This window comes from Bufo gargarizans, chromosome 7 (assembly GCF_014858855.1).
Source record: "Bufo gargarizans isolate SCDJY-AF-19 chromosome 7, ASM1485885v1, whole genome shotgun sequence".
NCBI lineage: Eukaryota > Metazoa > Chordata > Amphibia > Anura > Bufonidae > Bufo > Bufo gargarizans.
Window position 1 is genome coordinate 163132063 of NC_058086.1, and position 27674 is coordinate 163159736.

Here is a 27674-nt window from a genome sequence, read left to right on the forward strand (position 1 = left end):
TTTCTACTAGAAGTTATGAATGAATTGCTAGCAGTCTGAAGTAAGGGTACAGAGGGGTGTTACCAGTTTGGGGGGGGGGGGGGCGCGTCTCTGCACAACCTTACTCTATCCAGTCAGTGCTGCCATTGTCAGACTGTGCAGGTACACCCCCCCCCCCCCCAAACTGGTTACCTCCCTCTATACCCTTACTGCAGACAATTCATTCATAACTTCTAGTAGAAAAAATAGCAGAATGGCACAGCATAGCCATAAGAACAGATGCTCCCGAATTTTTTAGATGTGGGATGTATGAAGCTATTAAAACAGGCATGTCAGGAGCGGTAACAGGTCCTCTTTAATCTGCACCTATGTTTCCCTCTATCCAGCATCTTTATATTCTACTCAAGGGGGCCATTTAAATGACTGGTCGATCATGTCCTACATGGACGGCTCGAGGGACCCACCATCCATCACTGGCATTCATACGATAATGGGGAATATGGGCGCAGGTGTCATCACATTTATGCATACGTTTTTATAGACAACTAACTTGTTTAAAAAATTTGGCCATCACTGGGGAGCTAGATTAGGGGAATTTTATTTTTTCCCAGTAGTGCCCCAACCAATTTTCACAAGAAAGGATAACCACATTTAATCAGCAGGAACAACCCTACCAGGCAGTATTCCTGGTCTAATACAGTAATACAAATAATAATCTGTTTTATTTCCAGAAACCGCACCTTTTCTTGCCCATGGGTTGAGTTCGGTATTGTAGCTCAACTTCATTCACTTGGAATATACCAATGCATGTGCTTCAAAACGTGTGCTTACCTCTCCGATCCCCTGCTGCTGCCAGTCTGATGGTTCCCCGCTGTTTCACTTCCTGCTCCTGTCTCAACATAGCAGGAAATGGCTGGGATTGCCGCTCAGCAAATCACTGGCTGAGGTGAGTCATTGCTGCAGCCATTGATTGATATTCACAGCCATTTTCTGCTGGGTCGAGATGGGAGAGGAAGTGGACTGTAACAAGGACCCTGGCAGTGTCGGACTGGGGTACTTGGGGCCAGTGTTCCCTCTAAGCCTTGGCAGCTGCTGAGCGGGGTCGGCTCAGAGCTGGGCACAGCGCCATCAAAGGTGGGCGCTAGGAAAACCTAAGATAAGTGTCACATCAAAGAGCATACAGTGTAACCTCTGCACCATGCCGTACAATATACAGTATAGTTCATACACCGCGCCGTACAATATACAGTATAGTTCATACACCGCGCCGTACAATATACAGTATAGTTCATACACTGTGCTGTACAATATACAATATAACCCCAAAACCATGCAATATGATGTACATTATAATCCCTACACCATGCTGTACGATGTACGTTATAATCCCTACACCATGCTGTACGATGTACGTTATAATCCATACACCATGCCGTACAATATACAGTATAGTTCATGAAGAAAAGAGAGAAAATCCAGCTCTTGATAGCAGGGAATACTTTATTCACAGCGGTATTAAAACTTCCACATACGCAGGGCAGTCAAATCTATGCATTTCGGACATTTACATGCTGGTCCTTAATCATGATAATGAACAGTATAGTTCATACACCGTGCTGCACAATATAATCCATACACCATGACGTATAATATACATTATAATTCATACACCATGCCGTACAATATACACAATAATCCCCCAGTGTAGGTGGTATACTGTATATTGTACGGCATGGTATCTGAACTATACTGTATATTGTACGGCATAGTGTATGAGCTATACTGTATATTGTACGGCATAGTGTATGAACTATACTGTATATTGTACGGCATAGTGTATGAACTATACTGTATATTGTACGGCACAGTGTATGAACTATACTGTATATTGTACGGCACTGTGTATGAACTATACTGTATATTGTACGGCACTGTGTATGAACTATACTGTATATTGTACGTCACTGTATGAACTATACTGTATATTGTACGGCACGGTGTATGAACTATACTGTATATTGTATGGCACGGTGTATGAACTATACTGTATATTGTACGGCATGGTACAGGGATTATAATGTACAGTATACTGTACAGCAAATGACAATATAACCCCTGTGCCATGCTGTACAATAAACAGTATAACCCCTACACGGTGTCCCTACACTGCACCTCTCTGTATATATTTCATTATTTTGCACCTCTCTGTATATATTTCATTATTTTGCCCCTCTCTCCATCTCTGTATATATTCCATGATAATGAAGGATTTGCTGCCAGTGGGCCTGCCCTCATATGGCCGGCGTGGGCTCCCTTTTCTGAATTCAAGTGCGGCGTGCCCCCCCCGAAGCCGGTGTGTGTGCATACATAAATAAATAAAAATACCTACTCTGCTCCACTCATCTGTCAGAACAATCCCGTCATACCCTCTCCGGCGCCGCGCCATTCAGTCATCCCGCCATTCAGTCATCCCGCGTGATCCTGCGAGACCTGTGACCTCAGTGCCGAGTCTCGCACTGTCACAGCTGGTGGCGCAGCACCGGAGAGGGTATGGGTTACTTAATGTGCGCACTGGGCCGGTAGCGCAGCCGGCCAATCGCACTGTAGGCGTTATAAAAATAAATTGCACAGAGAGGCCCCGAGCCCCTTACATAAAGTCCGGGCAGCAGCAGTGAGCGGGCCAGCAGTGGTGCTGAGCGGAGGCATAAAGGAAGCTGCGCGGCCGCGCGCCCGCGCAGCTTACAGGGAACACTGCTTGGGGCCCACCAGTGTAACTGATTCTGGGGCCTTAGGGCTCCTGCACACAAACTTATTTTTTTTCTACGTCCGTACCGTTCCCTTCACTTCAACGGGGCCGCCAAAAAAAGACTCCGTGTGCATTCCGAGTCTGTATGTCCGCATGGCCGTTCTGCAAAATGATAGTACATGTATCTATCTATCTCATTGTACAACCTTCACAGTAGTTTTGTACAGATGTGTGCCCCCTCACAGTAGTTATGCCCTCTGTGCCCTTTTTACAGTAGTTATGCCCTCTGTGCCCTTTTTACAGTAGTTATGCCCTCTGTGCCCTTTTCACAGTTGTAATGCCCTATCTGTGCCCCCTTTATAGTAATAATGCCCATTGTGCACCTTCATAGTAGAAACCCCCATTGTGCCCCCTTCACAGTAAATGCCCACTGTGCCCCCTTCACTGTAGTAATGCCCACTGTGCCCCCTTCACTGTAGTAATGCCCTCCGGTTCTGTGCCCCCTTCATAGTAATAGTCCTCTGTGCCTCCTCTGTATTAAAAATAAAATAAAAAAACACTAACTACTCACCTTGTCCCGTTCTTAAAGCTCACAGTCCTCTCTTCCCTGCAGGCACAGATCGCTCTGCAGCACTGCGTGGGTGGAGCTTATGCAGATTCCTGGGCTGCAAGCTCCACCCACACAGACCGGCAGCGCGATCTGTGTCTGCAGGCTGAATGGTGGAGCAGAGAGAAGTTTTCCTGCTTTACCATGCAGAGCGCCGCTGGCCTGAAGGAGGGGAGGAGCGCGGGGAGTGACAAGACTGAGCGGTGAGTGACAAGACTGCAGCTCCCTGCGCTCCAGCAATGAGCGCTTCGATCTGTACAGTCTGAGCCTGGACCCTGGCACTGCTGGAAAGACAGTGGCATTGGATTGGTAAGTATAAGTTGTTTTTTTTTTTGTTTGTTTGTTTTTTTTAACAGCATTTGCAGCTGGAATACCCCTTTAAATAGTGATTAAAGAGAATCTGTCACCACAATATGCAGTGCAATCTACAGGCAGTATATTATAAAGCAGGAGAAGCTGAGCGGACTGGTATTTTTTTTTGTGGGAAAACATTCTGTAAAACTTGTAATTTATACCTATAATGTACATTTATACTGCTCTTTCTGACATCACTTGTGCACAGGGAGATGTTATCAGTGATAGAATTATCTGTGTAAGTGTGTATACAGAGATAGCTGTCAGTCACTGATATCTGTAGATAGATGTTTGCGACGACTGGGCCGCAGGGGCAACACATGAGTTACGGTGGGCCGATGGGGGTAGTAGTTCATTTACTCACGGTAAGCAGAGCCTCCCTGGTCGTGCAGTGGAGGGAAGGACAGCACTAAATCCTCCGGGGCACCCTCTATTGCAGGGAACACCAGCCAGATGGAAGTTGAGGTGCCCTTGGTGGTAATGGGTATTGAAGGTGCTTTTGCGGCTGGGCCCCTGTGGTGGTGTTCGTGACTCCAGCACCCTTAGGTGCAATGAGGAGATGGATCGGAATGACGAGAGAGGCAATAGTTGAACCTAACAGGAACTTTACTTGTAAACTGTAGTCTTGCAATAGGTATCATCCATTAGCAGCACTTTGTCATACATACATATGGTAAAGCTGTAAATTCCAATAACAGGCTTGGTGGTGTCTGTAGGTTTCAGCTCAACTGTGTAGAAGTGGTGATCTTATTTGTACTTGGTTCCTGATCTTGCTTCTGTTACTCAGCCGATTCTCTGTAAATAAGTATTCTGACAGATGGCCTTTCTGTCCTTGGTTGTGGTGGGCAGTTTGTAGCTTAGAAACTCTCCATCTAATGCAAAAGAGACTAGAGCCTGATAAATGGCAGTTACCTTCCTTTGCCAATATTCTATAGTTCAGTAATCCAACAACCCTTATGGCAGGCAAACTCTCTGCTCTACTCTTTGAAAAGGTTGCATGAGATACAGAAATTATTCCCTAAGTCCCTGGAAGGGTTCTTAGTAGAGATATTACAGTCACGGATCAATAAATCCTAGTCTTGGACTACATGGGCTGAAGTAGCTTCACTCTCTGGGCAAGGCCCAGAGGACAGAGCCAAGCCTGGCTCCTCTCCTCCTAACTCCTCACTCCTAAACTCCCATTTCTAATCTCCTGTCTCTTCCTGTGTGCTGACCTATATAAATGGTGTGAAAGTGACACCTAGTGTTGGATTTATGTAGTGCATCCACCAGCCTGAAATAGGAATTTACCAGCTGTGACAAAGGAAAATACATTAAATAGTGCAAAATGACATATAGCAATTTGGAGTGTTCCCATCCACCTGGAGTGGGACACTACATGGTATCAGTGATTGATAGCATTGTCTGTGTAAGTGTGTATACAGAGATAGCTGTCAGTCACTGATAGTTGTACACGGGGCGGACGGAATTTCAGAAAGAGCAGAGATGTAAATGTATAAATTACAAGTCTTGCAGAATATTTTCCCACAAAGCTATATATCAATCTGCTCACCTACACCTGCTCTATAACATGCTGCCTGCAGACTGAAGTGCATTTTTTTTGGTGACAGGCAGTGCAATAGAGACAGACCTCGCAACAGCTATGAGACTCAGCAGTGAACTTGTTCTTCTCCTCCTGGTGTGAAAACACTGCATATTCTTTTTTTACAAACCGTTTTAATGGAGATTTTTTTTTTTACATTTGTAATGATTTCAAGTATGAATCACTGTTGCAAAAAATAAAAAATATTGATGCAATATAAGAGGACTAAGAGAGAATATATGAAAAGTCTGACACACCAGGCTTACAAAAGAGAAAACATTGCATTTTCATGCAGCCTCCACTAGGGAGAGCTCAATCCAAAGAGATTACAAATTCCATGGTAGGTGTATTCATTCCTATGCACTGAGCTCCCCCTAGTGGTGGCTGCAGGCAGCCAGGTAGCTTTGTAATAGAAGAAACTTATCAGTGTATTTTTGCCAGTTTTCTGGTGTAAATGCATTGAGACATATGGTGTTCAGAATGAGCGCTATTATGAGAAGTCACCTGTTCCACTTTTTCGACATAAGTCAAATAAAGTAGGTGAGACAAAAGGCAACATTTTCTTATTACAAACTTGTATTTAATAAAAATTTCTTCCACTTGATAAAAAAACGAAATTCTTCAAAAATGTTGGGCATTGGGTGCGTTCTGCTTTGCCTGGGAGTGGTTAATGCTCTGTTTACTCTGTTTAGCTAGGTGCAGGGGACCAATACGAAGTTCTGTTATTGCGACCTATGAGATTTGAGTGTGCCCCTGGGGAAAGCAAACCTTTTTTTTTTTTTTTTTTTTATCTTAGGTAACCTAAAGTAACAAAAATTGGTGCAGTTTTTGTGAATAGTCTTATCAATTTAATGTAATATTTAAACTTGGGGGGTCTACCATGCACAATGTATTACTCTTCCAGCTTCACTTTCATGGATGGTGCCTAATTACGTATATACATGTACTCTTTTCTAGGTAGGAAGCTGGATTAGCTTCACTGTGATGACCCAGTGTGCTCCAGGTATGAATTCTTGCTCACACCATACGCTGTAGTTGCTCTTAATATCGGTTCTCCTCCTGTCAATATCTTAATTTTTTTTTTTTTCATTGCAGTTGGACTTTTTACGTTGATTGGTTTTATTCAGATGACAATTTGGGCAAAGGAAAAACATCACAGATATATCAGGGAGTTCAAGGACTATCCAAGAATACGGATGTCAATAATCCCCTTTCTACTGTGAATATGCAAAAAACAACATTATTTTCTTTTACCTTTGATACTGAATTCTAGCTTTCTATGACTGTACCCAGAAGAGCATTGTTTTTTTTTAAAGATTTTTTTCGTATGGCTTTTTCTGCAGGTTTAAATAAATGTGACATCCATTATTGTAAAATACAGCAGTAAAAAGTTATTACAGCTACAACTATTTTTAAACTAGGTGTTTGACCTCCGTATCATATTGCAATATGTCATACGATAGACAGTTAAGGGCTTGTCTGAGTAATTCCATTTGTTTTTGTTTTTTGTTTTTTTGGAATAGGCAGGGAATATAGTAAAATAAAAAGGTGATACTAACCATTCTAGACCCTTTCTAATTCTGTGCTGCCACTCTGATCCTCCCCATAGGCCTTTTCTGACTGCAGAGGTGATGTACGATCCAGTCTGTCCCTGGTCTCAGCAGTCTTGTGCCATATTGCTGTGATGTGCAGAATTTGGGTACATCATTGCTGCAGCCAAAATCGTGACGTCCTAGCTGCACAGGGCAGGAGTGGTAGTGCTGGAACAGAGGGGGACCAGAATAGGGAGTATAACTTTATTTTATTTTTTTTATAAAATAATTTTATTACCTTCCTTGCTTTTTACAAAAAAAATGTGACTTGGACAACCCCTCTATGAAGCATTGATGGCATATCGCTAGGATATGCGTCCGATATCTTCAGATCCCATCTCTGGAACTGGCTCCTATCTCTAGAACGGGGGCCCCAAAATGAAGAAGAGCACACCGCACATGCGTAGACTTTCGAGCTGTTTTTGGGAGTCCCATACAGGAAGCGCAGCCTCTCCATTCAACATTGAGACTGTTTGAGATAGCCAGGCCAGCACTTGGCTAATTTCAGAACTACATAGTGGTGACTGGAAGGTGGCTGCGCTTGTGCTGCTCTCCCTTCACTTCGGGGGGGGGGGGGGGGGGGTCCCATTCTGGAAATAGGAGTCAGTCCCAGAGGTGGGACCTACACCTATTTGACATTGATGGTCTATCCTAACCATATGCTATGAATGTCCCAAATGGGAATATAGATTACACCTTCAGTGAATGTTACACTTAAATGTTGCATAGTAATTTCAGGAAAATAGCAATAATGTATTTTTTTTTCTCGAAGACGATACTGAAAAAAATATATCTGTGAAAGGGTTTATTATGCTGTTCTATGTGTGGTCAACGTATTTTATTACAGGAAAGCATTCAGTATAACTTGTCACTTATACATGGACTCCTTACTTGGACCTTGTGAGTCCAGGAGGTGGTCTTATCAGTGATTGACAGGACTCCCTGTATGAGTATGCAGTTGACCATTATGTAAAACCGCCTGCTGGACTTTTAATAGATTTTTTTTTTTCAGATACCTCTTTTCAGCAGGAACTGAGATTGGTCTAATTTCTTCATGGCCCATTCCCCGTGTAATAACAAATTTGGAGCATTTATTTTATGAATTATGACTCTATGATGTGCTGTTTCTTTATTATACCTGCTAGAAGTTAAGAATGATTTGTTTGCAGTGAAGGTCAGCCGTTCTGTCCCTGCACATTCTGACACTATCCAATCAGTGCAGCCAGTGTTGTACTGTGCAGGGACACACCCCCAACTGGTAACACCCATCTGGACCTTTTGTGGCAAACTGATAAGAATAATAACTTAATAAATACTTGAATATTTCTGGACCTCAAATATACATATTTGAGGAATCCCTGATTTTTTTTTTTTGGTTCAGAAAATCATTACCACATTGCCATTATAGCAAATTAAGAACTGCAAAAAAGTTGTTTTTGTAACCTGAGAAACCTGAATGATGAAGTGATGCTTAGACAAAATAATATACAGTTTCATTGTATTGTCTATTGCTGGTTGACAGTCTCTTCTACCCTTAGGATCCATGCATAGATCCAGCTGCTCTAGCCTACTAGGAGCCTGTACTGTACCTCTATATGCCTCCAATTTTATATGGAGATGCAACCAATTGTTGGTTATTCTTCCCTAGAGGCACAAGGGCACCATGTGGCAGCACAGGGAATGCCCGAGGTTCTGTTTGACTGACCTTTATGGACTACATGTGCCATGACATTGCCCCTAAATGAGAGGGGTCAAGGCCTGGATGTCAGATCCCTTACTGAATGATGTTGGTGAAACATTTGTCTGTATATGTCCTCCCCAAAGCAATAACTCGTAATTTTACCCACTTTAATCAATATCGAGAATAAATATCATTGGAACATGTTGTTTTATTTTATTAATATTCTGTCTAGTATTGTTTTTAGGCGTCTTAACCAATTTTGCCCCTAATAGTCAAAAAGCACAATGATGGTAAAATAAAACCAAAAATGAATGAGAGCTGGCATACATTTGCCAGACACTAGCTGAAAACGCAGTTTATGCGCCCAGTCATGTAAGGAACATTTAGATCAAATGGAACCAGTTTGTGCAATCCCAGCGTATACTGTAGGGGCAAAAAACTTTGTAAAAATACAAAGTTATTTATATAGGTCCAGGATATGTTCAAGAAGCCTTATGTACAATCTAGAAGCCAAAGCTTATTGCCGAGTTTTCCTAGAATATCACCAGAAGCCATAGAATTAAGTAATAAACCATTGCTGTTTTGCGCTGTGTATTTTACAGCAGATAAAAAAGCCATACGATCTGTATGATTCTGTATATCAAGTAATAAAAAGACTGAGTTTTCATACACATTTCTTTATGGGTGTTTTATTACATTGGATATAGAACTGGGACTGTCGGCCACTATGTATATACCAGGGAGTACAGTAATGTATGCTGTATGAGAACTGCTCACCAAGCTTCCTGTAGAGTCTGCTGTGGGGTCGTCTCTGGTCACGTGTCTCCTGCAATAATTTACGACAGGCGAGCATTGACAACAGGAAAAGGGAGCGAGCAGAGAGGCACTGGAAGCAGGATAGGAGGAATGCAGAAACTTCCCATAACTCGCTAATGTGGTGGGATGGGGCAGACCTTAAATAAGCTACTGGGGGAAAAAATTAGGAAAACTTAATGTGATTAAGCCTAGATGGTATAAACTGCTTGTGGTGCACCCATTATTTTGGGTATAGGTTGAGGCAGTGTCGCATTTATACTGGATTTTTTTTATTTTTTATTATTGCATTGTATTTATTTTGAGCGAAAAATCATTTTTTCAATTGGTCTTTATTAAAAAAAAGTGGAATCCTTTTTTCTGTACATAGCTGAGATGCTGTAATAGCAGCCTGTCTCTTCCATCAGGCAGGGAGCTGATGGGCTCCTTACCTCTGCTCTCTGACTTTATCATAGCACAATCCTTACCTTACCGATAAGGATGTGGCCTAAAAAGGGGGGGGGGGTGTTAATGACATCTCAGTAGTTTAGAGATGAGGTTTATTAGATGACTGGCAAAAAGTGAAAGTACCAGTCACACAGTTAGAAAAACGGTTAATCCTTTGACAGAATGGCTCAATATTTTTAATAAAGGCCAATTGAAAATAGGATTTATAGCCAAAAATGAGTAAAGTGCAATTGTAAACAAAAACTGCCTCCAAAGGTGCACATAGCATTTAAACATAAATATTATTTCAAGATGTACTGCATATAGCATGACTATTTACATGTCTGGTTAGTGGATAAGGTCATTTATCTTTACTAAAGAGGAGGGGCATAGGTAATTTTATAAAGTCACAGATTTAAGAAAGCCGAATGGAGGCAAGTATGAATGTGTAGACCATGTTTAGAAAAGGTGGACAATATACTGTATGTTGATGGGGTTTACAAAACCCCTTCTGGATGTAAACAGTGCTGGAACTGGAAGATGGAGACAGCTCAGAGGAGCAGGTAAGTATGAATCTTCTGTTTCAGGGGGCATGCTGTGGGCACTTGATAAAAAACTAAAAAAAAATTACTGGAAAATCCCTTTAAAAGGTTTTCATGGGTTCTACATATTAATGCCCTACCCTCAATGTAGAGCATCAACATCAGATTGGTGGCGTCGGACACCCTGCACCCACAACGATCAGCTATTCTCTGCGGCTTCCCAGCACCAAAAAAATACATTTGAATGGGAGATGAGCTGCAAGTATAAGCCGACATGACCACTGATGATAGGTCCTCAATATCTAGACCTCGGAAAATTCCTTTAATGTGAATCTCCATCTTTTCTCATCCTGTATTTATCATGTCAGGAGTGGTGACGAGTCCTCTTTACAACCTTTATAGACATAAATGTAAAGCATAGCATTCTGGCTGCCTGCAGCTTCCACTAGAGGGAGCTAGTGTGTATAATGTATGCACTGCACAGTGTACACCATACGCAGCAAGAGGGGCCAGCTGCAGACATCAGTTCTCTTTTAAATCCATATCTATTCAGACGAAACAGAGCACCAACTGGTAGAAAGAAAGCTCATTGTTACATGTTATAGAGCAGGAGGAGCTGAGCAGAATGAGATAGTTTTGTGGGAAAAGATTCAGCATAAGGCCTCATGCACACGACCGTTGTGTGCATCCGCGGCCTTTGTTCCGTTTTCCGTTTTTTTTCCGCGGACCCATTGACTTTCAATTGGTCCGTGGAAAAATCGGAAAATGCTCCGTTTGGCATCCGCGTCCGTGATCCGTGTTTCCAGTCTGTGAAAAAAATATGACCTGTCCTATTTTTTTCACGGACCCATTCAAGTCAATGGGTCCGTGAAAAATCACGGCTGCACACAAGATTGTCGTCCGTGATCCGTGTCCGTTTCTTCCTATTATTTCAAAGGCAAACTTGACTTAGATTTTTTTTTTTCATGTCCGTGGATCCTCCAAAAATCAAGGAAGACCCACGGAAGAAAACAGACACGGCTCACGGAACAACGGAACCCGTTTTTGCGGACCGCAAAAAAAAAAAATGTCCGTGTGCATGAGGCCTAACTTGAATATCATTCATTTGATGGCAATGATTTCTGTACTGAAATTTGCACAATTTGGTATGGAATTTACTGGTGCGGATTTTTGCCACATATGGACCTGCAACGTAAGGCCGTGCCCTTGAGGAGATACAGAATGCTGAAGACATTTTATACACCTTTCTGGGCTCTTATGACTTGCGTACAAGCATAGTCACCCATAGCGTCTGATAACTTTATTAGATTTGAACATATCACAGTGTTGTAAAAAGGCATTTGTACTGAAAATCATAATCTGGATTCCCAATTAACAGGTCGCAGCTCACGGGGTAGGAGGTCATAGCCTATAGCATCATCAGTGTTTTATTAGAACAGTGCGTCAATATCATAACTTTACATGATGATAAGCCAAAGACGGTAGATTCAAGTCACTAATCTTTATTTGTTAATAAGCATATGAAAATGGACAAGCATATCTATTCATGTTCTGCTTTAATAAGGTCAATACACACAGTGAATTATTAGTGGCAGTCACAGGTTTTGGTGCAGTGAGAGTCGGGGTCGTTAGAGGACTTTGCCTTTTTTTTTTTTTTTACAAAACACTATCTTTGATTAACATTGGTTGCTATGATTGCCCTCCTGCCCTCTGTGTTTTTTAGTTATTTTTTTAATTGGTCCACTCTGCACCTAGGTGCCAAGAATTTCACTCTACAAAGGAGAACGCAGCAGCTGAAGGGGACCAGAATGTATTTGGGATGCCTCACTGCTGGAGGGTGCCAGACACTGTTCTAAAACTTCATTAGACTGTTACAGGCTCTGCGTGAGCAGATGAACAATGTGTAGACAAAGTCTTCACCCCACATTCAGAAAAAGCACCACCACCATCTTATCTTATACCCTGATGCTTACTGCAAATTTCTCATGCCTTCGGTGGTGGAGCAGGTGCAACTCTGACTTCCCGTGTGGCTCCGGCAGCTCGAGGATGTAGATGAATATCCTCATCATCTGTCTGCTGTTTAGCGAAGTTTACAAATACCTGTAGATGGAAAAGCAGTCTGCTAATAATGGTGCATTCTTCACTGAAAATAAGAATCTAGGAGCAAGCAGGGGCGTTGCGGTTACGCCTAGAGGCTCTGACACACCCCATGCACTTTGATTAACGGGGCCAGGCAGACATGATCACATTTACACTGTCGGGACAAGTCAATAAATGTGGAGAAGGGCATGGCAGTTGCAGAGATTGCTGAGCCTCTAGGTGTAAAGGCAACGCCCTATATTAAATCTATATAAAAAAAGTAGTTTTCTCAGCAATGCAGGCACCTATGATGATAGGACCAACACAGATGCCTTCAGCTGCCACATGTAACAGATCAGCCAGTTTAAAAAAAATCTGCTGACAGATGCCCATTTAAAGGATGTTCTCTCACAATCAGGAACTTGATGGAAAAGAGGCTCTGCATGCATTTTTCTCTGTCAATAAATTATTTACTTATTAAGTCTGCAAGTAAGAAGTCTATATTTGCCACTTATGACTAGGAAATATTTTAAACGGATTAGTGGTTAGACAGATAAATATTTTCGACAGACATAACGATTATCATAAATGTCTGGAAAATGATTTGTATTTAAACAGTATTGGGCTGATTTATTAGGATTGTCTACAATAAAGACAGCCTAAACCTAGAGGAGACTGGCAGAAGCTGTATCATATTTATCATAGTGGTGCACTTTGTGTGACAAATCTGGTGCATCTTGATAGACCTGATAGACTATAGTCACCATCTAGAAACACAACCAGCAAACTAAAAAACTACTACCAATCTTCTTTAACCACTCTAATTGGTAGAAAGTGAAGGCTACCCCTAGGCACTTCACCAAAGTAAGCTGCAAGGCCAGATCATGTCTGTAAAATAAGGTGGCAGGAAACTTGTGTAAGCTCACTAGAAGTAGATGTACAAGAATTGCAGTACCCCAATACAGTGGGTATCTGGAAATGGTTTCTAATGTTATGTACTGTTATTTAATGTTATGTACACCCAGCATGACCTGATAAAGTTGGCAGGGACAGGGTTAACCACCCCGTTCATCCCCTCTTGGAAGGGGTGGGGTGGTCCAACTTCCTGTCTAGAGGGGGAGTCTAGACTGGACTTTCAGAGAAAAAGGACACAAAGCCCATGTGCTCCTTCTTCTTAGGCCTCAAGTTCCAGAGACTAACAGATCTCTGCCAGATATACAGAAAGACAGACAAATATACAGAAAGACATGCCATCAAGACCCAATATCCCGCAGTGGGACATTACAGCCATTACTGTCAGATTACTATTGCCTGGCATAGATTATATAGCCATAGATAGCGATGAGAGAGGGCCATCACTCCCATCCTGCCTAAATCCATACACTGCTATTTGGGAGAGAAGTGCACTGTGTAGAATTGGAACTGTGTTCTTGCTATTGTTGAGTGTACTACAACTCTCATGTTTCACTACAGTAAAGAGAGACATTTATTCTTTGACCTCTGGCTTGGTTTTCTGACTCCTAGATCATACACTTGCCATTGCAGTCTACATGATCTGCCTTGCACCCATTCAGAAACCTAACATGAAGGGCATTCCAGATACCATCAGGCAGGAGCCCTTAGAATCACAGTATCCCCCAAGGGAAGAAAGGGTGCCCCCTCCTTGTACTACACTGGCCCTAGGGAGCAACAGTGAGAGGACAGCCACTGTGGTTGACTGTAAGCAGAGCCACTACCACTTCCATCCTCTGTTCTATCTCATCACGGGTCTCTGCCGAATGACTGGGTAAAAAGCATAGTATAAGCAAGGTCAGAAATAGGAACAGGTACGACCCAAACAGGGGATGAGTGTTTAATCCAGAAACTAGCCAAGGTCAAAATACCAGGTCAGTAGAAGTCCAATTCAGCAAATGAGGGATTAAGCCAGGGTCAGTACACAGAGGCTTAATGATCCGTGCTAGAGTTCAGGTACAAAGCACAGAAGTACAAAACATTCCAGGACACACCTGCAGCTGGGCAGGACTACGTAGCAGACTTAAATACCCCGCCTAGCTCTGAAATTGGATGCTCAGCCAGGAACCTAATTGGCTTACCTGGTCTAACGTAGTCTGGGACACAGAGTATTCCTCAATGTTGAGGCTTTGTTTGTTGGAGATCAGAAGTTGGAATATCCTGGCTAGGGACGAGGAGGAGATCTGATACTGTAACATGTTGTAGTGTTTCTCTCGCTGTAAGCTGCCAGGAAAGTTTGTCTGTATGAACTTCTCTGCTGGTCCTGGATCAGGGGCTGATCCAGGTTTCTGAGCTCTGATCTTCATGGTGACAATATAACCATCTCCAAATCTGTAATACAGAATGCAAAATGAGAACCACATCAATGATACTAGTAGTACAGTATGGGTCACACATGTTGTGCTTTTGTCTACTTCTACTGCTGAAGGGTTAGGTCTACACAAGGGCTGCCTGGGAATCTTGAGTAGAAGTGGGGACTTTTTATTACGTCTGGTTGACTGTATTGTGAGTATTCTTCACATGGATGCAAACTTTACTCTGCATCTACAATATACAAATAGGGGTTTATAAATGCTTTCCATTTAGAATCCTGGTTCCATGGAAAAATGTATTTTTGAATCACACCCAATATTTTCAAACACAATTCAAGATTTTAAAAAATTAACTAAAAGCAGGAATTTGGTGAAATAAAAAAACAACAACACTCACCTAGTAAATCTTTTCTGCTCCAGTGGTCCCGCTGGTCTTCATTTACTTCCTGCAGTCATGACGTGATGTACATGCATGTGACTGCTGCGGCCAATCATTGCAGTGGTCACATGGATGTAGGTGATGTCATCACAGGTAGAAATACTAGGAGGAAGTACCGGAGTGGTGGCAAGGGATTTTTTTTTAAAATCTGATCACATTTCCTGCTTTTAGCTAATTTTTTTTACACTCTGGACACAAGAAGACAAAGCATCTAAAATCGAATAAAAAGGCAACATAAAATGACGAGAAATCACATACTTATATTTTAAATGCTGAATGGTTCCAAGACATTTAAACGTTCCCTTGACCATTATGGCGAGACGAGTACAGAGAGCTTCACATTCCTCCATACTGAAGAAGGCAAACCAGAAGACAATACAGTTATGATACAGCCTGTTCTTCAGGGTTCCATGTTATTGTACGTTACATTTTTATAGAAATGCACATGCCTGTGAGAGGTCAGTACCACTGCTCGGCCTTCCTTGATAATACTGACAATAGAATTCCATAGGAAGCGACGTGACTGAGGATCCATGCCTGTAGTCGGCTCATCCTGAAAGGGGATATTGCGTTAGATAGGGTCATTTCAAAATTGCTAAAACTGATACATGTATATGGATATATGTAAAGTTGTGCATCTAATGGCCACAAGTTTACATGCCTTAAAGAGCATCTGTCAGCAGGAGTAAACCAGGCAAAATACCAGGTAGGGTTGATCCGGCTGAATTAAATAATACCTTGTTTACGTTCTTAAGAATAATACATTTTTATTAATATTTAAATTGGGTATTTTTTTTTTGCACGGGGGGTGGACTCGAGCCCCTTAGAGCACTAGAGTTATTCCGCTCTTCACTTCCCCTGTCCCCTTGATTGACAAGAGCCAGCTGTCTCGTCTTGAAGCCAAGCATCTCCTCTTCCGGGTAGAGGATGACATCATCAGGATGACATCATCAGTACATGTGAAGCTGATATACATCTAATTTATTTTCTCAGGAACCATGCCACAAAGGAACATAAATGACCCTATAAGACATTAGGAATACTTTAATAGGGTTGATCCTACCGACAGATGCTCTTTATTACATGGGGCAGGTAAAGCTAGAATCATTGATAAGTACAATTTTGGAGGCACTTTGATTCATAAAATAAGAGCAATGTCAATCTGCTGCTCCTAAGGTCAGCAGTATAATGTTAGACTCAGGTAAGAGGTCTCATGCACATGGCTGTATGAAATCACACTGGTCTCTTTAGATCTTTACTGTGTGCCACCATATTGTGCTCACTAAAGGCCTCCTGCAGTAACATTCATAGTCATTCTTGCAGATAAGCCACTGTGCCTACATAACAATGAAAGCTATCCATGTTATAGTCCTGGAGAACCCGTTTAAATTGAACATGTCATCAAAAATGACCTACTGTTTAAATCCAATTTTATGTTAACCATACATTTTTTTGAATTTTTGGTGAGTTCTTTTCTCTTTCATTTTCCATGTTACTGTCTATATATATTTTTTAAATGTATATAATTGTGCAATTTTCGCACTGGCCTCTAGACCTAATAATAGGTCATGATTTCCTGTTCTGTACAGGTAACTATTCACCCGCTATCTTGGTATCACAGAATCCACCATTCTCTGTAGGCGATATCACAGCTTATCTACTCCCTTCTGACCTCTGCACAGGTCACAGAGCATGCCTAGAAAACTCTCCCATAGAAGTCAATGAGATCCCCTCCTGTCTATTGTGTCTGTGGCCCATGTGGCTGCTCTCCAAGAACGGAAGTCTTGACATATTTTAGGCCTAGTGTGCAGTGTGAAGACTGCACAATTTTAGGATTTTTATTTAAAGGGGTTTTCTGACATTTTAATACTGAAACTGGAACTATCCTTTGGATAGGTCATCAATATCTGATTGGTGGTGCGTCCGACACCTGGGACCTCCACCGATCAGCTGTTTGAGAAGGAAGCCATGCCCCTGTGAGTGTCGCGGCCTTCTCTTTGCTTTTCCTAGTACAGTGACGACACGTTCATCGATCACGTGGCCTAGGAGCAGCTACTATACAATGTAAGGCGCTATGCTTGGTAAGCACAGAGAAGGCCGCCGTGCTCACAGGAGCACCGGTGCCTTCTCAAACTGCTGATCGGCAAAAGGCCCCAGGGTGTCGGACCCCCACTGATCAGATACTGATAACCTATCCAGTGTTAAAATGTTGGAAAACACTTTTAAATATATATGGTGACATGGAAAAAAAAAAGTTTTACATAAAAACTTAATTTAAACAATAGGTCATTTTCAAATGTGTTAAAGGACTAACAATATACAGTATATATAGTACACTGGTTCATTTCATCATCCTAGGAAAGTAAATAGCAAAAGTGGAGATAGGAAAAGTAATAATGTAGTGAAGAAACAATGGGGAGTGTATAAAGCTTCACTCATCCCATATAATAATGTAAAAAATATCCAAAACTTACCAACAACACCACCGGAGGGCATCCAATAAGAGCAATTGCAGTTGATAGCTTGCGCTTGTTTCCACCACTGTAAGTGCCTGCTGATTGGTCTGCATATCTTTTAAGGCCCAATTTTTCGATCCCCCATTCTGCAACCTGCAGAATATTCCCGGGACAAGTGATTATGAATGATTAGGAATTATTCTTTCAACATATCCTAATAGTAATGACCTTACATAGTTCTAAGAAGGTTTTTTTGCATTATTATACTTTACAAGTAAAATTGAACCTACTTTTTATTTATAACCATTCTGCCTGCTGCCACCACTAGGGGGCTGACCTTTATGCCGCTTTTGACTTCGACCAATAGAGGCTACTAGTGTTGAGCGAATCAAAGCTTCTAAAGTGGAATTCGAAATTTAGGAAAAATTTGAATCTGATTTATTTTCTAAAATGGCTGCTGCACGAGATACCACGGAATAGCGAGAAACCCAGGAAGGTGATATGACCCATAATTCCGTGCAGCTAGCCAATCAGCAGATCCCCTGTGATATCTGTAAAGAATAAATCAAGGCAACTGGACTTACTGTAGATTTCTTGAAAACGTTTCACTCGTTCTTCCATTGAGCTTTCTCAATTCAGAATTGAGAAAGCTCGTTGGAAGAACGAGTGAAACCTTTTTTCAAGAAATCTATAGTAAGTCCAGTTGCCTTGATTTATTCTTTACAGATATACCATGACCTGGATAAATGAGAACCTTCACAGACATCCCATGCGAACTCCGCCATTTTACTGTGAGCTGAGCTTAGGGAGATACATGACATGACGTGATGCTAATGTGCTAGGGACAGTGTTGCCGAAAGCTTTTAATTGTAGAATATTGGATAGGGAGAGTGCAGGGACAGTGTAGGGAGATCATAGGGAGAGTTTTTAAACACTCTAGGGAGAGCATAGGGAGACTGCATTGACAATGCAGGTTGAGTGTAATCGTTGTGTGCATCTTGTTTAACTGCTGCCATAATCTAATTTAATGTTTGCTTATATATGGCATTTTAGGAGTGGGTTTGCAACTAGGGGGGTCGGGTGCTTTCTTCTTTTGCCTCTCCGGGAATGCCCCATGACCGTTTTGCTCTCCGCTTTTATCAGTTTGTTAGATCTACCTGCCAGTCACCTGTTGCACCTCGAGGTACTCTTCATATGTAGTTTTAGGATGCAAGCGTTAAAGGGAAGTATAACTTTAATTATTAGGTAACATGTATATAGTGGTTAACTATTGTCCCCATGTGGCCCTTTTATGTAATTCTCATACAAAAGGGGCATTTTCAGGAGATTGTAGTCCACAACAGCAATAATTTGCATATTGTGCCACGCACCTAACCAGCCAAACACCATACCAGCAACAGCCCCTGTTTGGCCAACATATTATATGTCATTGAGAAGAGATGTATATTCATGTGTAGATGGTCATGCTCTTTGAATGGTAGTCCACATCATATGTTGTATGCGATCTCACAGGATATATATGAGCTGTCGCTTCTGGCACTTTATGTTGTTTCCACATGTCTGTATAAGTGTATGTATGTCTTTTAATGTTAAGTTAATAAACCTTTATATATTGGGTATTTTGGTACTTGATCTCTTTGTTGATAATAGTTTAGGAAGTACACCCTTGCATGCACTAGTGGTGTCAATCCAGTTGAATAACAACATATTATATGGCATCTACTGGTTTCCATGCTCCTGTCCCTTTCTGGCAATAATTCTGCGGCCATGTTTGATCCACCCACCATGTTCGGCCGATTTGGTATTAACTGTAATATATGCTTAAAACTAAATACTATTCGGTTCATAGTAGATATTTGTATAGTTTTCAATTTTACACTTGAAATATGTAAATCATTATAAAGGGATTCATGTCTACACTGTTAAGAAAATAATTAACAGGGGATAACCGGGCCGGCGTCAGCACCTGGCACACCCGGGCGAGTGCTGGGGCCCACTGCTCCTGGGGGGGGCCACTGTTCCTGGGGGGGCCACTGTGCCGGCTCACTCCTGCAGCTGTGTCCTGCCTGTTCTGAATTCTAGGGCAGCTCACCTTGGCAATGCAGACAATTTTCGCCATGTGCACTGCTGGGGTGGGGGGCCCCAGGACTCAGAACAGCGTAGATGTAGTTTCAGTAGATGCTATGCTAGAATGGAGTTGTTAGAAGGAGGTCTGTGATGTCACTGGTCACATGCTCCTTCATGGTCACATGATGAAATGTGGGAGGTGCTGACAACCCCGACTGCAGCAGCTTGTGGAAGGAGGAGGGGCTGTGTGTGCCTGCAAGCAGCGGTGTGAGGGAGAATGTGGCGAGGGGCAGCATATGGAGCTTATGTATGAGGGGGCAGGTGGAGCACTCAGGGGCAGTGCGGTTCAGGTGGAGTGGAATCTGGTGCAATTCATGGGGTTAATAGTACAGATCTGTCTGTCTGTCCCTGTGTGTGTGTCTGTCTGTCTGTCCCTGTGTGTCTAAGGCCTCATGCACACAGTCGTTGTGCACCCGCATACTGTGGGTCCGCAATACACGGGGCGCTTGAATAGGTCCGCAATCACGGAGATGTGGTGCGGAAGCACGGATGGGAAGCACTACGGATTGCTTCCGTGATGTTTCTGGCCGTGCCTCCACACCACAAAAAAAAAAACATGTTCTACTTTTTATGGTGCGGACTGATCACGGACCCATTCAAGTTAAATGTGTCTTGAGCTGTCCCGGCCGCCGCACCGACGTTGCCCGTGCATTGGGGACCACAAATTGCGGTCCCCAATGCACGGAATGAACGCACAACGGCTGTGTGCATGAGGCCTAATGCATTGCTTAGACTCCATACCACAGTCTAGCCAGTGCCTAATGGGTTACAGTTTAGACCACCTTCTGGTACATGTGGATAATTCCCTTTTAAACCCCAGTCCATGTCCCCTCAGTACTGGGAATCAGGGGGAGTTATATTAGAAGGTAACAAAAAGTTAGAGCTTAACTAAAGGTGGAATTCCCTTTTAGTGTCCCCTAAAGGTGGCCACACATTAGATAGAAGTTAGTTGACGATCGCACCGGTGTCTGTCCATATGTATGTGTGTGTGTGTCCGTCCCTGTGTTTGTGTGTGTGTCCGTCCCTGTGTTTGTGTGTGTGTGTCCGTCCCTGTGTTTGTGTGTGTGTGTCCATCCCCGTCTCTGTGTGTGTTTCCCCGTCTCTGTGTGTGTGTCTGTCCCTCTGTGTGTGTGTCACCATCACCATGCCCACAGTGTTCCTATTTCTTGACGCAGCTGTGTCAGGACGTTCTGTGCAGAGCAAGAAGAAGAAGATGGAAGAGGAGGCAGCGCCGCAAGCATGGAGTCCGTGGGAGAGACATATGGAGGCACACGTAGGAAACACTACCACATGATCTACACTAGTGTTATATGTGGTTTTACATAGGACTGCAGGTAACACTACTACATTTTCTGTACTCAGATAGCCATGACTGTTATCTGTGCTGTTACATAGGACTGCAGGTGATATCTACTATATTATCTGTACTCAGAGAGTTATCACTGTGTAAGGGGGCCCACTGAGACTTTATCGCCCAAGGGCCCACATGAACCTGGAGCCGGCCATGGGGGATAACTTGTACTATCTAAGAGCGCCATCCAATTTACCATGTCTGTTATTGGAAAAGGGGAACAAAATTCTTTGTGTGGTTAAATAGAAAAAAAAAACAAAAAAAAAACAAACACTACAATTCTGTCAAGGTTTTTAAAGTTTTGACATCACGTTCACTCTGCGCTAAAAATGTCATAACATCATTATTATGCGGCATAATACCGCAATACCAAACCCCCAAAAAAATCTAAATTTTCCTTGCATCACCATTTTCTGACAGCCATAACTTTTTTATATTTCAGTCTACAGAGCTGTATGAGGGCTTGTTTTTTGTGGGCCGAAATTTAGCTTTTATTGGTACAATTTTTGTGGTACATACAACTTTTTGATCACTGATTTTGGGAAAAATTTACAAAAAAAAATAGAGAATCATGTGTTTTAATTTTTTTTCCATTACGGCGATCAGCACACATTAAATTTTTATTAATATTTGAATAGTTCAGACATTTCTGAACGAGGTAATAACCAATATTTTTTATTAGTTTACATATTTTTATATGTAAAATTGTTAAAGGGGATTGATTTAAACGTTTCTTTTTTTTTTACTTTTACCGTGACAATTTTTAGGGGGCTAGAACCTGGAATCTTTTGATCCCTCGTCCTCAGAGCCGATGCAACCATTAGGCGAACTAGGGGTTCGCCTAGGGCGCCGGCCTGCTGGGGGCGCCCTGGTGGGCTCCCCCTGACTGGGGCTGCAGCCCTGGGCGAGTGGCTCTTGAGCCTCCCCCAGTGCCGTGGAGGTCCTTCTTAAATATGGCAGAGTAGGCAACTGCTTACCCTGATGGCAGGTGCCTGCTCTGCCAGTAAATTACTGGAGAAGAGGAGGCGGACGGCAAAGGAGGCTGTTCTAGCAGCTCCCCACTCCTCCCTCGTGCGCCCTCTGTGATGCTGGAATATGACGTCATTCCGGCCCCGACATACTAAACGGCTCGCTGGAGGACTGAGGAGCTGCACCACACTGTGCCTGTGTATTTATGTCAGTGAGTGAGTGTATGTATGTCTGTCTTTCTGTCAGTAAATGTATGTGTGTCTGTCATTGAGTGTCTGTGTGTGTATGTCAGTGAATGAGTGTATGTCAGTAAGTATGGATGTCTGTCGGTCAGTAAGTGTTTGTGTGTTTGTCAGTGAGTATATGTGTATGTTTGTCTGCCAGTGAGTGAGTGTCTGTCAGTGAGTTTCTGTGTGTGTGTGTGTGTGTTTCAGTGGGTAGGTGTATGTCTGTCAGTGAGTGAGTGTGTGTCTGTCTGTCAGTGAGTGTATGTGTGTCTGTCAGTGAGTAGGTCTGTCAGTGAGTTTCTGTGTACATCATTCAGTAAGTGTTTGAGTGCGTGTCTGTCTGTCAGTGTGTGTGTGTGTCTGTCAGTGAGTGAGTGACATGAGTGAGCGGCAAAATGGATCTTTGCCTAGGGCAGCAAAAATCCTTGCACCGGCCCTGCTTGTCCTATTCACCCTAATCGTCATTCCCCTTCATTGCTGCCAGGTGTCTTCTGTATGGTACATTCTCTCAGTCACTGAGACGTACGGGTATACCTGATTTATAGCGATTTGGGATGAATTAACAAATTGAATTTCTTGTCAAAGTTTGACGAATCGACCGAATCAAATCTTTCAAAACTTTGCTCATGACTACAGGCTACACACAGATGTATACAGATTGGCTCCTTCTTGGCGGCAACAGGCAGCCAAGAATTTGTGTAGAGGAACAAGGAATAGTAATCTGTACCCAAAAATAGAGTAGCGAACCTTTATCAAGTATTTTAGAAAATCTCTACAAAACATGTATCATGCTTGTTTCTTGGAAACACTTTAAAAGGAAAGGAAAACAATCACAAATAATCTGTGTTCTGAGGGGTGATATATTGTTTTACCATATCCACTTCTTCTTCGGGGACTCCTCTTAAACGGGCATATAGCTGCAGATGCTCCCGGCCAGTCAATAGCTCATCAATGGCATCAAACTGCGGACAGTAGCCCATGTTCTGGTGCACATCAGCTATGTTACTCAGTATGCTGTAAAGTAAAAAAAATACCCATTTACTTTTGAACATTTCAGGATCTCATGTTACTAAAAAAGCTTATACTTAGGTTATGTACACCTTCGGAAACAATTTTTGTTTATGATTGCATTTTACAAATTTTTGGCTAAAAATCATATTTTCAATTGGTCTTTATTAAAAATATTGAGCCATTCTGTCACAAAGGGTTAACTGTTTTTCTAGCTGTGTGAATGTGTAATACCCCAGAGTGGTGTTACCACTACTGAACCCTGCTACGATCTCAAATGGGCTAATCTCATGTCGTCTTATGTATGTCTTTCCAGGTCCTGCATACTGTGCATTTCTAATGTTGTGTAACTGTTCATATATAATGTATCTGGTTCACCAGCAGGTGGCAGCAAACACGGCAGAGCTATCTTAGATAGAATGGAACCTTTCATTCCATTCTAACCCCGCTCTGGAGAGGAGCGGGCTAGCCCTACTTCCTGCAGGAAGGGTGTGGACCAGTTCCAGTTAGTTCTAGTTTACCCCTGCTAAGGGAAGGGTATGCCCACACCAGCCAGAGCACCTTAAGCTCTGCAGGCCATGGAGGCCAAAGCTTAAAGCCTCAGGAGCCAGGAGGAATGTTCACTGGCATAACCTAGAGTCAGACTACAGAGAGAAAGTGCAGCATACAGAAGGAGCTGAGCTATACAGCCAGCCTGTCAGTACAGCAGTGTCAGAGAGAAAGATATAGCAAAGTTGAGTTTACCTGACAGTTTATTGCTAAAGCCTGCAGGAACCAAGACAAAGCCTGTAAACTGTTTGAAGAAACGTTTAATCAAAGTAAAGCTGCCATTTAACTTCATTTCAAGGTCTGGACTCAAGTTATTCTTTAAAATTCCTAAATTATTCCCCCTACTTATTGCTACAGAGCCAAAGTCTGGGGTCCAGCCGTATCTAGGTAGGAGCACCGTGACACACTTAAAGAGACATTTAGGCTGCACTACACCACTTGGCATTCCTACTAAACCTGGGACGCGATATAGGAGGGCCCTGGGGGGAGGCACCCATTACAAATGGTACTTTCACTTTGTGTTTCAAAACAGCAGAACTTCAGCTGTGTTTCTGGTGGATACTCAGACACTGTGTTTCAAAACAGTAGAACTTCAGCAGTGTTTCTGGTGGATACTCAGACACTGTTTTTAAAAACAGGTGAGGAATTTGTTAGACAGGTTATCACTATTGTCTGATTGCAAATGAGCATAGGTGATTAAGGTATTAAATTTGTTGTTGGGGGAGGAGCTTTTGTGGGAGTGTGTGTATATATAGCCACATAGTATTAGCTTGCCTAATTATAGCTTGCCTAATTATAGCTTGATGATTTTTATAAGTGCATTGGAGATATTCAGGAGATACTCAGGAGGTAATCTGGAGCTGGATACAATCTAAACAAGTAAGATTTGTTTGTTTATAATCTTTCCCCTCTTTAAAATGGCCGACCTCGTTCTGTGCAGGAATTGTTGTGCTTTTATTTCAGGTTCCACTCTTCAGAGGTTTGGATGCTGTCTGATCTGTAGACAGCTCTCCATAATGCAGCAGGAAATCACATTTTTGAAATCTGAGATTTGTAAATTAACCATTAAACAAACTCAGGCTGAGAACGTTGCAATGCCACTGCCACAGAGGCCCCCTAGAAATGGAAGATCGGTTACTGCAGGTTCTGGTAGACTGAGAGTTGTTGATAGAAGACATGTCCCACAGTCTGTAGCTCTCCATAATTCATTTGCAACACTTTCAGAGTGCAGGAGCAACATGGAGGATGGCTCAAGCACAGTGGGTGAGAAACAATCATCTCCAATGCCTAAAGTATGCAAGACTGCAGCCAAAGACAAAAAGGAGAAGGTGAGGACTGATAGTAAGCAGCTGTTGGTGGGCGATTCCATCATAAGAGGTGTGAAGTTTGAGGAAAATGGTGTTGTGCGATGTCTCCCTGGTGCTACCGCTAGCAGGGATAGACGATGGATCCTTAATAATGTTAGGCAAGCAAAGCAGGAAAGGGAGGTGGATGTTATTGTCCATCTTGGAACAAATTATCTGGCTTGCAATGAGGTTTCAAAGGTGAAGGAAGCTTTTCACACACTTGGAAATGATATACGGGAGGTTGCATCAACTGTTTCATTCTCTGCAGTTTTGCCTGTGCATAACCTTCAGCATGACAGGAAGATGCACATTAAGGAATTCAATGTATGGCTTGGTGAATGGTGTCTGAACCAAGGGTTTGGCTTTGTGTTTAATGTTAGCTCTTGTGAGAATGGATAAGAACTGTACAAGGAAGATGGTTTGCATCTTTCTCTCAAGGGAACCAATGTCCTCAGTGAACAGTTCCAAGTTATTGCTAAGGAGCATTTAAACTAGAAAAGGGAGGCAAAAGAGTGATAATCCAGCAGCCCGACTGCCCCCAGAACAATGAAAGAAGATGCCAGTAGCACAAAGGTTAAGAAATGACAAGCTCAGATTCTTGTCTACAAATGCTCGCAGTTTAGGGAATAAGATCAATGAACTTGAGGCTATAATGGCATCTGAGAATATAGATTTAGTGGCTGTTACTGAGACGTGGTTCAATGGGAGTAATGACTGGGATATAACAATACCAGGGTTCTCTCTATACAGGAAAGACAGAGAAGGCAAGAAGGGGGAGGGGTGGCCCTGTATGTGAAAGATAGCATGAAATCTAATTTGATAGAAGTTAGCGAGAACAATTTAGAGTCAGTTTGGGTTACCTTGCAGCTTGATAACCATAAGGTAACTCGTGTAGGTGTGATATATAGACCACCTAGCCAAGTCAAAGAATTAGATGATCTACTAGTTGAGGAAATAGCTAAAATGACATTGAAGGGGGAAGTTATCATTATGGGATACTTTAATCTTCCTGATGTAAACAGGAAAACCAAAATAGCTAGTTCTGCCAGGAGTACAAATATTCTAAATTCCCTACTGGGATTATCTCTACAGCAAGTAGTTGAGGAGCCAACCCGGAAGGAGGCCATTTTAGATTTAGTATTCACAAATGGGAATTTGGTATCTGATATTACTGTAGGGGAAAGCTTAGGATCTAGTGATCACCAGTAAGTGTGGTTTACTATAAGTACAGTGACTGAGTCACACCACACAAAAACAAAAGTTTTAGATTTTAGAAAAACTGACTTTTCTAAAATTAGATTAGTGGTATACGAGTCCCTATCAGACTGAAACAGTTTCAATGTAGTCCAGGAGAAATGGAACTACTTAAAAGTGGCACTATTTAAGACAGCAGAAAATTGCATTAGGCTTGTCAGTAAACCCCAAAAAAGGAAGAGACCACTGTGGTACTCAGCAGAAGTGGCCAAAATCATTAAAAACAAAAAGATAGCATTTAGTAATTATAAAAAAAAACTAAACGAGGATGACAGACAAATTTATAAGATTAGGCAGAGAGAGGCCAAACAAGTTATAAGAGCTTCTAAAGCACAGGCAGAAGAGAAATTAGCTCAGTCAGTGAAAAAAGGCAATAAGACATTCTTCAGATACATAAATGAAAAAAAGGAAACTAAAACAAGGAATTACCAAATTAAAAACAAAAGAAGGAAGGTATATGGAAGAAGATAAAGAACTAGCTGACTGCCTCAATGAATACTTCTGTTCAGTTTTTACAAAGGAAAATGAAGGAAAAGGACCTCAGTTAGGAAAGAAGACTAATGAATCTTTTGATGCATGTGTCTTTACAGAGGAAGAGGTTCTAAGTCAGCTGTCTAAAATTCATACAAATAAGTTACATGGGCCTGATGGGATACACCCAAAGCTATTAAAAGAGCTCAGCGGCGAACTAGCAAAACCATTAACAGATTTATTTAACCAATCACTGGCAACAGGAGTCGTCCCGGAAGATTGGAAATTGGCAAATGTTGTGCCCATTCACAAGAAAGGTAGTAGGGAGGAATCGGGCAACTATAGGCCAGTAAGCCTGACATTAATAGTGGGGAAATGAATGGAAACCACACTTAAGGAGAGGATTGTGAAACATCTAAAATCCCATGGATTGAAAGATGAAAAACAGCATGGGTTTACTTCAGGGAGATCATGTCAAACTAATCTTATTGATTTTTTGATTGGGTGACTAAAATAATAGATGGCGGAGGTGCAGTAGACATCGCTTATCTGGACCTTAGTAAGGCTTTTGATACTGTCCCACATAGAAGGCTTATCAATAAATTGCAGTCTTTGTGCGTGGACTCCCATATTGTTGAATGGATTAGGCAGTGGCTGAGGGACAGACAACTGAGGGTTGTAGTCAATGGAGTATATTCAGATCATGGTCTTGTTACCAGTGGGGTACCTCAGGGATCTGTTTTGGGACCCAT

General features: G+C 42.2%; 2 protein-coding genes across 3 annotated transcripts in view; one reads left to right on the plus strand and one right to left on the minus strand.

Annotated features, from left to right (window-relative positions):
* Positions 1–9191, plus strand: part of LOC122943401 (very-long-chain enoyl-CoA reductase-like) — a 57879-nt gene extending 48688 nt beyond the window's left edge. For both annotated transcript variants that reach the window (XM_044301107.1, XM_044301106.1), the window contains exons 12-13: positions 6226–6271; positions 6364–9191. In XM_044301107.1, coding sequence (XP_044157042.1) covers positions 6226–6271; positions 6364–6491 — 174 coding nt within the window. In that variant the 3' untranslated portion in view covers positions 6492–9191. The remainder of the gene's footprint in view (positions 1–6225; positions 6272–6363) is intronic.
* A 2594-nt stretch (positions 9192–11785) lies between these two features.
* The window catches only part of ABCA4 (ATP binding cassette subfamily A member 4), a 187876-nt gene continuing 171987 nt past the window's right edge, over positions 11786–27674 (minus strand). The window contains 6 exon segments of the mRNA XM_044302440.1: positions 11786–12422; positions 14495–14744; positions 15423–15515; positions 15614–15717; positions 17639–17773; positions 23167–23308. Coding sequence (XP_044158375.1) covers positions 12306–12422; positions 14495–14744; positions 15423–15515; positions 15614–15717; positions 17639–17773; positions 23167–23308 — 841 coding nt within the window. The 3' untranslated portion in view covers positions 11786–12305.